The 15,492-nt window shown below is 33.4% G+C and overlaps 1 protein-coding gene across 1 annotated transcript; it reads left to right on the top strand.

Moving 5' to 3' along the window:
- Positions 1–11,822: 11,822 nt before the first annotated feature.
- LOC101895978 (uncharacterized) lies at positions 11,823–15,077 on the top strand. Its single transcript, XM_011297268.3, has 5 exons — positions 11,823–11,968; positions 12,032–12,143; positions 12,205–12,443; positions 14,577–14,688; positions 14,780–15,077. The coding sequence occupies exons 2-5, from the start codon at positions 12,050–12,052 to the stop codon at positions 15,034–15,036; spliced, it is 702 nt and encodes a 233-aa protein (XP_011295570.3). The 5' UTR covers positions 11,823–11,968; positions 12,032–12,049; the 3' UTR covers positions 15,037–15,077.
- The last annotated feature ends 415 nt before the right edge of the window (positions 15,078–15,492 follow it).

A 15,492-nucleotide genomic window follows, 5' to 3' on the forward strand; every position in this document is an offset into this window, starting at 1 on the left:
TTTTTTCAAGGACCAAATGCCCAATAATCGAGGATTTTTAAAGAATATTTTTTCAAGGACCAAATGCCCAATAATCGTGGATTTTTAAAGAATATTTTTTCAAGGACCAAATGCCCAATAATCGTGGATTTTTAAAGAATATTTTTCAAGGACCAAATGCCCAATAAACGTGGATTTTTAAAGAATATTTTTTCAAGGACCAAATGCCCAATAATCGTGGATTTTTAAAGAATATTTTTTCAAGGACCAAATGCCCAATAATCGTGGATTTTTAAAGAATATTTTTTCAAGGACCAAATGCCCAATAATCGAGGATTTTTAAAGAATATTTTTTCAAGGACCAAATGCCCAATAATCGTGGATTTTTAAAGAATATTTTTTCAAGGACCAAATGCCCAATAATCGTGGATTTTTAAAGAATATTTTTTCAAGGACCAAATGCCCAATAATCGTGGATTTTTAAAGAATATTTTTTCAAGAACCAAATGCCCAATAATCGTGGATTTTTAAAGAATATTTTTTCAAGGACCAAATGCCCAATAATCGTGGATTTTTAAAGAATATTTTTTCAAGGACCAAATGCCCAATAATCGTGGATTTTTAAAGAATATTTTTTCAAGGACCAAATGCCCAATAATCGTGGATTTTTAAAGAATATTTTTTCAAGGACCAAATGCCCAATAATCGTGGATTTTTAAAGAATATTTTTTCAAGGACCAAATGCCCAATAATCGTGGATTTTTAAAGAATATTTTTTCAAGGACCAAATGCCCAATAATCGTGGATTTTTAAAGAATATTTTTTCAAGGACCAAATGCCCAATAATCGTGGATTTTTAAAGAATATTTTTTCAAGGACCAAATGCCCAATAATCGAGGATTTTTAAAGAATATTTTTTCAAGGACCAAATGCCCAATAATCGTGGATTTTTAAAGAATATTTTTTCAAGGACCAAATGCCCAATAATCGTGGATTTTTAAAGAATATTTTTTCAAGGACCAAATGCCCAATAATCGTGGATTTTTAAAGAATATTTTTTCAAGGACCAAATGCCCAATAATCGTGGATTTTTAAAGAATATTTTTTCAAGGACCAAATGCCCAATAATCGTGGATTTTTAAAGAATATTTTTTCAAGGACCAAATGCCCAATAATCGTGGATTTTTAAAGAATATTTTTTCAAGGACCAAATGCCCAATAATCGTGGATTTTTAAAGAATATTTTTTCAAGGACCAAATGCCCAATAATCGTGGATTTTTAAAGAATATTTTTTCAAGGACCAAATGCCCAATAATCGTGGATTTTTAAAGAATATTTTTTCAAGGACCAAATGCCCAATAATCGTGGATTTTAAAGAATATTTTTTCAAGGACCAAATGCCCAATAATCGTGGATTTTTAAAGAATATTTTTTCAAGGACAAAATGCCCAATAATCGTGGATTTTAAAGAATATTTTTTCAAGGACCAAATGCCCAATAATCGTGGATTTTTAAAGAATATTTTTTCAAGGACAAAATGCCCAATAATCGTGGATTTTTAAAGAATATTTTTTCAAGGACCAAATGCCCAATAATCGTGGATTTTTAAAGAATATTTTTTCAAGGACCAAATGCCCAATAATCGTGGATTTTTAAAGAATATTTTTTCAAGGACCAAATGCCCAATAATCGTGGATTTTTAAAGAATATTTTTTCAAGGACCAAATGCCCAATAATCGAGGATTTTTAAAGAATATTTTTCAAGGACCAAATGCCCAATAATCGTGGATTTTTAAAGAATATTTTTTCAAGGACCAAATGCCCAATAATCGTGGATTTTTAAAGAATATTTTTTCAAGGACCAAATGCCCAATAATCGTGGATTTTTAAAGAATATTTTTTCAAGGACCAAATGCCCAATAATCGTGGATTTTTAAAGAATATTTTTTCAAGGACCAAATGCCCAATAATCGTGGATTTTTAAAGAATATTTTTTCAAGGACCAAATGCCCAATAATCGTGGATTTTTAAAGAATATTTTTTCAAGGACCAAATGCCCAATAGTCGTGGATTTTAAAGAATATTTTTTCAAGGACCAAATGCCCAATAATCGTGGATTTTTAAAGAATATTTTTTCAAGGACCAAATGCCCAATAATCGTGGATTTTTAAAGAATATTTTTTCAAGGACCAAATGCCCAATAATCGTGGATTTTTAAAGAATATTTTTTCAAGGACCAAATGCCCAATAATCGTGGATTTTTAAAGAATATTTTTTCAAGGACCAAATGCCCAATAATCGTGGATTTTTAAAGAATATTTTTTCAAGGACCAAATGCCCAATAATCGTGGATTTTTAAAGAATATTTTTTCAAGGACCAAATGCCCAATAATCGTGGATTTTTAAAGAATATTTTTTCAAGGACCAAATGCCCAATAATCGAGGATTTTTAAAGAATATTTTTTCAAGGACCAAATGCCCAATAATCGTGGATTTTTAAAGAATATTTTTTCAAGGACCAAATGCCCAATAATCGTGGATTTTTAAAGAATATTTTTTCAAGGACCAAATGCCCAATAATCGTGGATTTTTAAAGAATATTTTTTCAAGGACCAAATGCCCAATAATCGTGGATTTTTAAAGAATATTTTTTCAAGGACCAAATGCCCAATAATCGTGGATTTTTAAAGAATATTTTTTCAAGGACCAAATGCCCAATAATCGTGGATTTTTAAAGAATATTTTTTCAAGGACCAAATGCCCAATAATCGTGGATTTTTAAAGAATATTTTTTCAAGGACCAAATGCCCAATAATCGTGGATTTTTGAAGAATATTTTTTCAAGGACCAAATGCCCAATAATCGAGGATTTTTAAAGAATATTTTTTCAAGGACCAAATGCCCAATAATCGTGGATTTTTAAAGAATATTTTTTCAAGGACCAAATGCCCAATAATCGTGGATTTTTAAAGAATATTTTTTCAAGGACCAAATGCCCAAAAATCGTGGATTTTTAAAGAATATTTTTTCAAGGACCAAATGCCCAATAATCGTGGATTTTTAAAGAATATTTTTTCAAGGACCAAATGCCCAATAATCGTGGATTTTTAAAGAATATTTTTTCAAGGACCAAATGCCCAATAATCGTGGATTTTTAAAGAATATTTTTTCAAGGACCAAATGCCCAATAATCGTGGATTTTTAAAGAATATTTTTTCAAGGACCAAATGCCCAATAATCGTGGATTTTTAAAGAATATTTTTTCAAGGACCAAATGCCCAATAATCGTGGATTTTTAAAGAATATTTTTTCAAGGACCAAATGCCCAATAATCGTGGATTTTTAAAGAATATTTTTTCAAGGACCAAATGCCCAATAATCGTGGATTTTTAAAGAATATTTTTTCAAGGACCAAATGCCCAATAATCGTGGATTTTTAAAGAATATTTTTTCAAGGACCAAATGCCCAATAATCGTGGATTTTTAAAGAATATTTTTTCAAGGACCAAATGCCCAATAATCGTGGATTTTTAAAGAATATTTTTTCAAGGACCAATAAACGTGGATTTTTAAAGAATATTTTTTCAAGGACCAATAAACGTGGATTTTTAAAGAATATTTTTTCAAGGACCAATAAACGTGGATTTTTAAAGAATATTTTTTCAAGGACCAATAAACGTGGATTTTTTAAAGAATATTTTTTCAAGGACCAATAAACGTGGATTTTTAAAGAATATTTTTTCAAGGACCAATAAACGTGGATTTTTAAAGAATATTTTTTCAAGGACCAATAAACGTGGATTTTTAAAGAATATTTTTTCAAGGACCAATAAACGTGGATTTTTAAAGAATATTTTTTCAGGGACCAAATGCCCAATAAACGTGGATTTTTAAAGAATATTTTTTCAAGGACCAAATGCCCAATAATCGTGGATTTTTAAAGAATATTTTTTCAAGGACCAATAAACGTGGATTTTTAAAGAATATTTTTTCAAGGACCAAATGCCCAATAATCGTGGATTTTTAAAGAATATTTTTTCAAGGACCAATAAACGTGGATTTTTAAAGAATATTTTTTCAGGGACCAAATGCCCAATAAACGTGGATTTTTAAAGAATATTTTTTCAAGGACCAAATGCCCAATAATCGTGGATTTTTAAAGAATATTTTTTCAAGGACCAATAAACGTGGATTTTTAAAGAATATTTTTTCAGGGACCAAATGCCCAATAAACGTGGATTTTTAAAGAATATTTTTTTCAATAACTAAATTTCCAAAGATTTCAATGGTATTTAATCTGTTGAGAGTCATACTTTCCTAAGTATTTGTTGGTCCTCTGTAGGCATAAGACCTTTGAACAGTTCATTAATGAAACCAGAATGGCTTCTATGGAAATACTTTCTCGCTCCGTTATTCAACCACAATTTGGAAATCAGAATTTTTTGTTTTTCAGAAATCAACTTCTGGTTTGAATTGACCACCCCATGCTGAAGATGACCCACATGCCTGAATTCTTTTATTTTTATTTCCAAACCGCTGCTCGCAAAAAATGACGGTCAATAAAAACGAAATCAAAATGACTTTCGAAGTGTCTTAATTTTTGTTTTACAAATGTTCTTACAAATTGCGAACAGACAACAACAACAACAATGTCTTTACTTTAAGTGAATGCAAAAATTAATGAGATTTTTATTTTTTATTTACGATTGACATCAACAATAAAAAGTGAATTTCCCATAAAAGCAATGTTAACAGCAAACCAGAACAAAATTGCATTTTTTGGTTTATTTTTAAAAAAAAACTAAGAAAAAGCGAAACTCAGAATCATAAAAATATTTATAACAAACTGCAAGAACTGCAATGATGATTGAATACTGGAAAATAATAAACAGACCGAATGTGGAATTATTTTTAGTTGGGCACTTTGGTGGTTTTCGAAATGCATCATGCAGCCAGTTAGCCAGCCAGTCACCCGTATTATGGGCCGATAGCCCAGTATTAGTCATGTCGAGGTAATTTGGTACACAATGCGACCTCATCTCTTCTGTAATCTGAAAATAATGTGTAATGTAATTAAATAGAATGCAAAAAAAAAAATATTTTTTTTTAATTTTCCATTAATGCAATAAACGAAATAAAGGGTAGTACTTTTGGATAGATTAAACCAGAAAAGAAAACCGATTTTATTGTACCCTACACCACTTTGCTAATTTAGTTGAGCTCCACATTAAACTTAAAAGTTTTTATGGGAGAATTCAATCATACACCCTATGATTATAATTATAATTTAAAATGCAAAGGACTAAATATGCCGAAGCATTTGTATCTTTTAAATTCGGACTTGTATTGCCAATTTGGTGATTAATTTGAAATCAGATAAAGACATGTATGGGAGCTATATCCAAATCTGAACCGATCTCGATAAAATTTGGCAAAGATATTTCTGAGCTGTATTGTTACGGAGTGCATATTACGGCTGTGGGTAACAAATACAACAAATCGGATGAACACTAGATATAGGAGCTATAGCTATATCTGAACCGATCTTCACCAAATTTGGCATACTAGCTTCCAATTCGGTCGTATGTGCAAAATTCCATCCCATTCGGGCAAATATTAGACGATTGGTGCACAATAAAAGCTAAATCGGACGAAGTTATATATGAGAGCTATATCCAAATCTGAACCGATCTCGATAAAATTTAGCAAATGTATTTCTGAGCTGTATTTAATATATTTCCCCAAATATTGTTGTTGCAGAGTGCATATTACGGCTGCGGAGGACAAATGTAACAAATCGGATGAACAATATATGTGGGAGCTATAGCTATATCTGAACCGATTTCGATCAAATTTGGCATACTTATTTTCAGGCCTAACTTGGTTGTATGTGCAAAATTCCATACTATTCGGGCTGATATTACACGTTTGGTGCAAAATAAAAAGCAAATCGGACGAAGATATATATGGGAGCTATATCTAAATTTTTACCGATTATCTCCAATTTCAATTGGGTTCGTCCTTGTGCCAAACAAATGTTGTTTGGAAAATTTTATCGCAATCGGATAATTAATGCTACCTGCATTTTGTTCACAAGAATACATGGACAGACGGACAGGCGGACTGACATGCATTAATTAACTCAGAAAGTGATTCTATGCAGATCATCAAAAGGAAATATGGGTCTATCTCGTTTCCTTTTGCCTGTTACAAACAAATGCACAAAGACATAATACCCTGACCACCTTGTGGTGTAGGGTATAAAAGTTAGTAATTATGACAAATTCAAAATTTCTGAAACCAAAAAAAAAAGCATTCAAAATTTCAACCTAGAATGCCAAATGCAACATGAGTCACCAAAGTATAGAATAACAATAACAACAGTAAGTATATATGTGTTGCATGTCATTGTTGTAAGTTGAACTATTTGGTTGTTCAACATTTGTCTGATTCAATTTACGAGCCAACACAGCCACCATTTACAACCTCAAAACAACTGCATACAACGCCAACAACATTGTGGCATGATCTCGAATTTTGCCATGAAGTGATCGCTTTGTAAAAGGTGTTAACAATTGGCATTTGCCAAGGACACTTTTAGATTGTGTTGTGGGGCAATTTGTTCTAAACAAAAAAAAAAAAATGTATTTAATCTTTTTTACATCCTAGTAGCAAGGTGTTTTTAATTAAAAAACTGAGCGCTAATTATTTGGAATTGTAAGAGTATTTTACCATACACCACTTTGTGATGGGGGTATTTAAAGTTTGATTGGACAAACAATTATGTAGCTCCTTGAAATATTGGTTCAAGACATAGGAAACTATTTAAGAATCTTCTTATATTGCCGATCTGAGTCAATCTAGCTATGTATGTCTGTCCGTCCGTCTGTCCATGCTAAATTGTAATCACGCTACAGATTATGGTCTGATCCGCTCAAAATTTATTGAAATTGCATGGGGCTGGGGTCAAGGTCAGAATAGAAGCCTATTTTTGGGGAAGATGATTGAAAAATATTTGAAATGAACCCAAAACGGAAAAGTTCTTGACGTAATTGCTCTAGAATTCACAATAATATACCAATCGATTCAGAATTTTGCACAATCCTATCAATTTGGATGGTAATCGAATAAAATGTAGCTGCTAAAATAGAACATAACTTTAATGTTAAATAAGTAAAAAAATATTAAGTTCGACCGGGCCCTTCACCTTAGAGTAAAGGAAACATTAGAACCTTTTATGACCCACAAATACCAATTTTTAGACAGATTCATGGGAAAATGTGGAAAAAAATCATCAAAATAGGGAATAACGGGAGTTACCGCTATATGGGGCTATGCAAAAACGTGGACCTATACATATAATGTTTCGCCACCGGAGGTAGAACCCATTATTAAAAAAAACAATTTTTAGACAAATCCATGAAAAAAGTGTGACAAAAACCATCAATATACCGAATATCGGGAGCTACCGTTATATGGGGGCTACACCAAATCGTGGACCTATATATGCAATGTATCGCCACCGAAGCTAGAACCCATTATGACCAACAAATACCAATTTTAAGACAGATCCGTGAAAAAAATTTGACGAAAATCATCCAAATACCGAATATCAAGAGGTACCATTATAGGGAGGCCATAGCAAAGCCTGGACCAATACATGCAATGTTTCGCCATACGAACTAGGACCCATTATGACCTACAAATACCAATTTTCAGACAAATCCGTAAGAAAAATGTGGCAAAAACCATCAAAATACTGAATATGGGGAGGTACCGTTATATGGGGGCTATACCAAAACGTGGACCTATAGATACAATGTTTCTCCATACGAACTAGGACCCATTATGACTTAGAAATACCAATTTTCGGACAAATCTGTGAGAAAAACGTGGCAAAAACCATCAATATACCGATGATGTGGGCTGTATCTTGATTTCAACAGACACACCAGACCTTGGGTTAATAAAAACATTGTGATGTGTGTAATGTAAAGGCAATCGGACACTTCAATCATATTTTATAAAAGTTATAATTATTCAAAATTTTGACCCTTTGTGGGGGAGGTACTTTGCTTCTCACCTGACCAAGCACTGAGGCAAATATTAGGAGAATATATATATATATATATATATAATATATATATATATATATATATATATATATATATATATATATATATATATTCTCCTAATATTTGCCTCAGTGCTTGGTCAGGTGAGAAGCAAAGTACCTCCCCCACAAAGGGTCAAAATTTTGAATAATTATAACTTTTATAAAATATGATTGAAGTGTCCGATTGCCTTTACATTACACACATCACAATGTTTTTATTAACCCAAGGTCTGGTGTGAAGGTGGAATATATTGATTCACTCCTTCTTGTACCTCACCCACAAAGAGTCTAAATTATGAATATTCATGGAGCTCATAAAACACGAAATTAAAAGACTTGGCACATCTCAATATTTCCATAAACACAAAGTCTTTTGTAGGTAGAGATCGGACGATTTCTTCTGGTACCTCCCCCACATAGGGTTCTAGATTTTTGAAAAACAAAACGCTCAAAGAAAGGGGGGTAAGCTTCCAACTCTCTTCAAATTTCACACATCCAAACATATTTTCTAACGCAAGATCTGTTGTAAAGTTGATAAATATCTGCCAATCTCTTCTCTTAGCTCACCTACAAAGGGTCATAATTTCCAATAATTAGATTTGTCATAACTTGCGAAACATGTCGGCGATTCTTTAAAACTAGCTTTATCTGAATATTTCTCTTAACCAGAAATCTGATACAACTATGTATTTTATCGGAATTTAAGATTTCGAATAACATTGGATATAAATGTTCGATTTCCTTCAAATGTTATTAGATGAAGTATGAAAATGGAATACTTCGGTCCGTTATTTCTTTTACCTCACGCAAATTTCCACATTTTCCAAAAAATTTGCACATGAGATAATCTGGCACGTTGTAATATTTTTCTCAGTCTTATGTCAGATACGAATTGTTCGATATTGGCCAACTGCTTTGGAACCTCCCTCATAACGTGTTAACAGTTTGAAAAATCATAATTCAAGGCTGGGGGTATAAATATGTTGGCAAAATCGATAATATCATTTTTTATTTTTTATACCCTCTACCATAGTATAGAGGGTATTTTAAGTTTTTCATTCCGTTTGTAACACCTCGAAATATACATTTAGACCCCACAAAGTATATATATTCTGGATCAGCACAAAATTCTATTTCGATTTATCAACGTCCGTCCGTCTGTCTGTCTGTGGAAACCACTCTAGCTTCCGAACGAAATGAAGTAAATTGATAAAAATTTACTCAAATGTCTGCAGGACTTTTGATATTGAAAATGAGCCATGTGGGTCGTATAGCCCCCATATAACGGTCCCCCCAATATTCCGTATTTGGAAGATGTTAGCGACATTATTTACCGGAATTGTTTCAAATTTGGTATTTGAAGTTCGTAATGGATACCACAGTCTAAAACAGAAAATTGTCTGTGCAGGTCCACGTTTTCATATAGCCCCCATATAACGGTACCCCCGATATTCGGTATTTGGATGATTTTAGCGACATTATTTACCGGAATAGTTTCAAATTTGGTATTTGACGTTCGTAATGGATACTACGACCTATGCCAGAAAATAGTCTGTGCAGGTCCACGTCTTTATATAGCCCCCATAAAACGGTTCCCTCCGATATTCGGTATTTGGATGATTTTAGCGACATTATTTACCTGAATTATTTCAAATTTTGTATTTGAAGTTCGTAATGGATACTACAGCATATCACAGGAGATTGTCTGTGCAGGTTCACGTCTTCGCATAGCCCCCATATAGCTGTACCCCCCTATATTCGGTATTTTGATGATTTTAGCGACATTATTTACCGGAATTGTTTCAAATTTGGTGTTTGAAGTTCGTAATGGATTCCACAGCCTAAGACAGAAAATGTGCCATGTAGGTCCACGTCTTCGTATAGCCCCCATATAACGGTACCCCCGATATTCGGTATTTGGATGTTGCTAGCGACATTATTTACCGGAATTGTTTCAAATTTGGTATTTGAAGTTCGTTATGAATGCTTCAGCGTAAAACAGAAAATTGTCTGTGCAGGTCCACGTCTTCATATAGCCCTCATACAACGGTTCCCTCCGATATTCGGTATTTGAATGATTTTAGCGACATTATTTACCGGAATTGTTTCAAATTGGGTGTTTGAAGTTCGTAATGGATACTACAGCCTATGCCAGAAAATTGTCTGTGCAGGTCCACGTCTTCATATAGCCCCCATATAACGGTTCCCTCCGATATTCGGTATTTTGATGATTTTAGCGACATTATTTATCTGAATTATTTCAAACTTTGTATTTGAAGTTCGTATTGGATGCTACATCCAAAAACAGAAAATTGTCTGTGCAGGTCCACGTCTTCATATAGCCCCCATATAACGGTACCCCCGATATACGGTATTTCGATGATTTTAGCGACATTATTTACCTGAATTATTTCAAACTTTGCATTTGAAGGATACTACAGGCTATACCAGAAAATTGTCTGTGCTGGTATTCGGTATTTTATTTATTTTAGCTACATTATAAACAGATTTTTTTTTTTCAAGTTTAGCATTCTAATATTTTAATAGCTTATGACAAAAGTTACCTATGCAGGTCCACGTCGTCGTATATACCCTAATATTCGGCTACATTTGGTATTTTTAAGATTTTAACAGAATTTTTAATGGATTTTATTTTTTTTGAAAACTGTCAAATTTATACCAAATGGTGAAGGGTATTCAAAGTTCGGCCCGGCCGAACGTACAGCTTTTTTACTTGTTTTGATTATTATTTGATTTTAGCTAAATCACAAATACACGAACAAGTCAATGCTGATATCCAAGATATAGTTCAAGAACGAATTTTGATAATTCGCAAAAATGGGGGATTTAAAATAGATCAAAGAGATTGTTTAGATTTTTCAGTTACTCCACAGTTCTCAACTAAGGATATTTTATGAGGCTAGAGGACAACGCAGTAGCCTTGCATTTTGGATGGTCATCGGATAATATTCAAAAAAAAAGAAAATTATGGTTTTAAGGTTTTAGGTAATCGCAAAAAACTGGAAAAAGGAAGTTTTCCACATTCCAATATTTTTTATCAGTATTATATGAGGTTTGAAAGTGGCATACACCGGTCTACTCTTTCTAGTACGTCTCCCATAAATGTTCAACATTTTTCAAAAAATATATAGGCATATTCCATATAAGAGGAATTAGTCAATATAGCCCAAACCTGAAATGTCGAAATATTTATATCAGATTTATAAATGGATATAGGCTAAGGGTATAGATTAGATGGCAAAATCTGCTGCCATTTTTAAACTTGTTGAACTAAACAAACATTTTGGCAATTCCACGAAGTGAATGAGAATTATTTGTATTTTTTAAAAAAAGAAGTGTTGGTAAATGCTAGTGATAAGCAATAATGTTGATTGTAGAAGGTGTAGTAAATTTATGAACAGAGAGAAAGAGAGAGGGAGAAAGTAGAAGATCTACTTTAAAAATGTTCTCTATATATAGAAACCCTCTCAACGGATCTTCCGTTATAGGCCCTTTTAATAGGTACTCTTAAAATAAACAACCTTTCTCTAGGTTTTCTCAATATGGAAATATTCACACAACCGCAAGATTCTGATATTTTCCTTTGAAGGTGATTCTATTCTCATGGCGTATTTACTATCGACCGCACTAAAACCCCTGACTGTTCACTTTGAAGTCATTCTGATATCTTGACAAGATAATCCGATTTCAGTATCATTTCAAACATGCAGCACTGCATTCGATTTTTTGCATTTCTTGGCATTTTCTGCACACTTAGTCAAGTGTTTGTGTCGGCACAATATTTTGAATATAAGGAAAGGAAATGGTATGCCTTTAATGGAACCCTTTATCAGCTTCAAGTGGAGTCAGGGGTAAGCGAAATTCAAAATTAAGGGAATCTATATAGAAAACTAAATTCCATATACCTGTTTCAGTATAAATGGAAGGAAGCCATGGAAACGTGCCGTAAGGAGGGTCTACATTTGATTAGAGCCGACCCCGAATTTCATCCCGATGAAATGAAAATGATGTTACAGGAAAGAGTTCGTAAGTTGATTGAATTATAAAATTTTTTTCCGGTTGATTTATTTTTTTATTCTCTTCAAAGGCGTTTACTCTCCATTTTGGATTGAAAATAATGTCACAAAATCATCTGTGGCCAATGCATTTGGCTTTAAAACTGCAAAAGGCCAAAAGCTGTGCAATAAACTGGACAATATAACTTTTGCCATCCAGACGACATCCTGTGATGATCATTTGGGCTTTATTTGTGAGAAAGCGCTCTCCAAAGGCAGATTAAGCCATCAAATTAACAATACGGAATATTTTATTGAACCACAGGCTAAGGTGAGTTATGAACGGCATTTAGGAAATTCTGAGGTAAAGAACACACAGCAAAGTTACGGAGGGCTTTCTGAGAGGTGCCTTTAGAAAATATAGAAAAATGCGTTCTACAGGCAGATGCCCGGGAGGATTATTTATATTTTTATTATTTATTATTTTTTAGCTTTAAAGGCCCTTTTGAAGGTCGTCAATCTATAGAAGACTAAGTGGGGGTCTAGCATCTATAGAAGACCCCGTAAGAGACTTATTTAGGGCCTTTTATCTATGAAAGACCTCTTGAAGCTATCTATGGAATACCTTTTGGTGGTCTTCTCTACATAGATGACCTCTTGAAGGATTTTTATGTATGGTAGGCCTGTTGAAGATTTTCTAAATATTGCAAACCCTCCAATGGTATTCTCTCTATGGAAGATTTTTCAAGCTAAACTTTATTTGGTAAACTTCTTGAAGGTCTTTTATATATAGATTACTTCTTTAAGGGATCTATCTATGGAAGACCTCTTCAAGGTTCTCTATCTATGGAAGTTAATCTAAAGATCTTGTATCTACTGAAGGCCACTTGAAGTTCTTATATTTGCTGAAGACATCTTGAGGGTCTTCTAGATCTTTTGAAGGACTTCTATTTATGGAAAACCTCTTGAAGGTCTTCCATATATGGAAAACATTCTGAAGATCTTGTATCTACTGAAGACGTCTTGAAGGTCTTCTATCTATGGAAGACAGCCTTAGGGTCTTTTAGCTATGGTAGGCCTCTTCACTGTATTTTAGTTATGGAATAGCTCTCGAAGGTCTTTTGACTATGGAAGGCCTCTTCAAGGTCTTTTAGCTCCGAAAGACCTCTTCAAGGTTTACTGAATACCTTTTGAGTATGTTCTATTTATGGAAAATCTCTTAGAGCTCATCTATTTTTGGAAAATCTTTTGAGCGCCTTATATCTATGGAAGACATCCTAAAAGAATTGTTTCTACTGAAGGACACTTGAAGGTCTCCTATTTATGGAAGACCTCTTCAAGTTCTTTTAGCTATGGAAGACCTTTTAAAGGGCTTCTATCTATGGAAGACCTCCTGAATGTCTTCTCTCTACTGAAGGCCACTTGATGGTCTTCTGTATATTGAAGACCTCCAGAAGGTCTTCTGTCTATGTAGTCTTTCAGGATCTTTTAGGTTATCGAGAAAACCTCTTAAAGGTCTTTTATTTATGGAAAACCTCTTAAAGATCTTCTATCTATGGAATATATCTTGAAGGTCTTCTATGTATGGAAGACATCCTGAAGGTCTTGTGTCTATTAAAGGCTACTTGAAGGTGTTCTATCTACGGAAGACCTCTTGAAAGTCTTCTATTTATGGAAGACCTCTTGATGGTCTTTTAACTATGGAAGACCTCCTGAAAGCCTTTTATCTATGTGAGATTTTTTAAGGTCTTCTTTCAATGGAAGACATCTTGAATGTCTTCTATTTATGAAAGTCCTCCTTCTATATACATGTAGATGACCTCTTGAAGCTCTTATGTATATCGATGATCTCTTCAAGCTCTTCTGTATATAGATGACCTGTTAAAGGGCTTCCATTTAAAGTCTTCTTGAATTTCTTCTCTTGATAGAAGACTTTCACGAGGTTTTCCATCAAACGTATTGTACTTTCTATAGCTCTTCTGGTGATGAAAGACCCTCTGGAGGTGATCTGTTCAGGGAAATCTTTTACGAAACCTTTCTCCGATAAGATACCTTTAGATGGCCTTCTATCGTTAAAAGCCCTTTAGAAGGTCTCTTAAAAAAAACTTTAGATAGTCTTCTGTCTAGAGGAGGCGTTCAGCAAATTTTTCACCCATTAGACCCTTTAGGAGGTCTTCTGTCAATAACATATCTTTAGGAAGTGATCTCTCCATAAAAGTCTTTCTGGGGATGTTCTGTCTATAAAAGACCTTTTGCGGGCCTTCTGTTTTTAGAAGACCCTTGAAGGTCCTATAGAATTCAAATCTTCTTCAGATAGGTATTCTGCAGTTAGAATGTTTACGAAATATCTTCTATAGATAACTCTTACTATACATACATTTTATAGACCCTTCATCCTCCGATCGAATAAAAATTCAATTTAAATCAGTTCCATTAACAATTCATTGCACATTTCTTTTTCTAGTATTCCTGCAGCGAGGCTGAAGAGCAATGTCGGTTGAAAAAGATGACCCTGGTGGTGAGACAACCCTACAGTAATAATACAAAATTACAGGAATTTGTTTTCCTAAATTTCGGTAGGTATCGTAGGCCTTACAAATACTCCATATAAATTCTGCCTCATAATTTCGTTAATTTCCATTTATTTCCTTTTTCCCCTTTCACCAGGTAACACACCCTCATTTTGGTTTAAAACCGCCAATACCAGTGGCGCTTGTATACCGCTGGATTTTATGAAACGTTCTGAAGACACGGACAAGCATGGATTTATTTGTGAGAAACCAGTTGTCAAGCGCAAGATGACGGAACGTCATTGGGTACTGATCGCCAGTACATCGACTGTGGTTGTCATAGCCATAATTGTTTTAGTTGTCTATAAAACGTGTACGGTCTGGAGAGCAAAGTGGAATATGGAAGGGAAATAATCTTGAAAAATAGTTAATATTTTAATAAATAAATAAAAATAAAATGGTTCTAAAACAGTTGCCGGTTAAGTTTTATCTAAAGCGAAAAGATCTAAAATAGAGTATTTGAAAGATCGTTCAGTTTGACCATGAGGTGTACTTTCGGCCAAATAGTCTTTCAAAATATTCCTTAAAAATTTTATAATTTTTGGTCCTGCAAAAAACAAAAAAAAAAAAAAAACAAGCAAAAAAGCAGTAAGTTCGGCCGGGCCGAACTTTGAATACCCTCCACCATTTACAACAAATTTTGAAATTATCAAAAAAGATAACATTTGCCAAAAATTCTGCTAACATCTTAAAAATACCGATTATAGTCGTTATATTAGGGTCTGTACGACGTGCACCTACATAGGCATTGTTTTTCACAAGCCATTACCATATTTAAATTCGAAACTTGAAATAAACGGTCAATAATGT

This window comes from Musca domestica, unplaced genomic scaffold (assembly GCF_030504385.1).
Source record: "Musca domestica strain aabys unplaced genomic scaffold, Musca_domestica.polishedcontigs.V.1.1 16, whole genome shotgun sequence".
Taxonomy (NCBI): domain Eukaryota; kingdom Metazoa; phylum Arthropoda; class Insecta; order Diptera; family Muscidae; genus Musca; species Musca domestica.

Coding starts and splice junctions, on each gene's coding strand:
- LOC101895978 (XM_011297268.3), top strand. CDS start 12,050: ATGGAAACGTGCCGTAAGGAGGGTCTACATTTGATTAGAGCCGACCCC. Junction 12,444..14,576: donor TTATTGAACCACAGGCTAAG/GTGAGTTATGAA, acceptor TTCTTTTTCTAG/TATTCCTGCAGCGAGGCTGA. Junction 14,689..14,779: donor ATTTGTTTTCCTAAATTTCG/GTAGGTATCGTA, acceptor CCCTTTCACCAG/GTAACACACCCTCATTTTGG.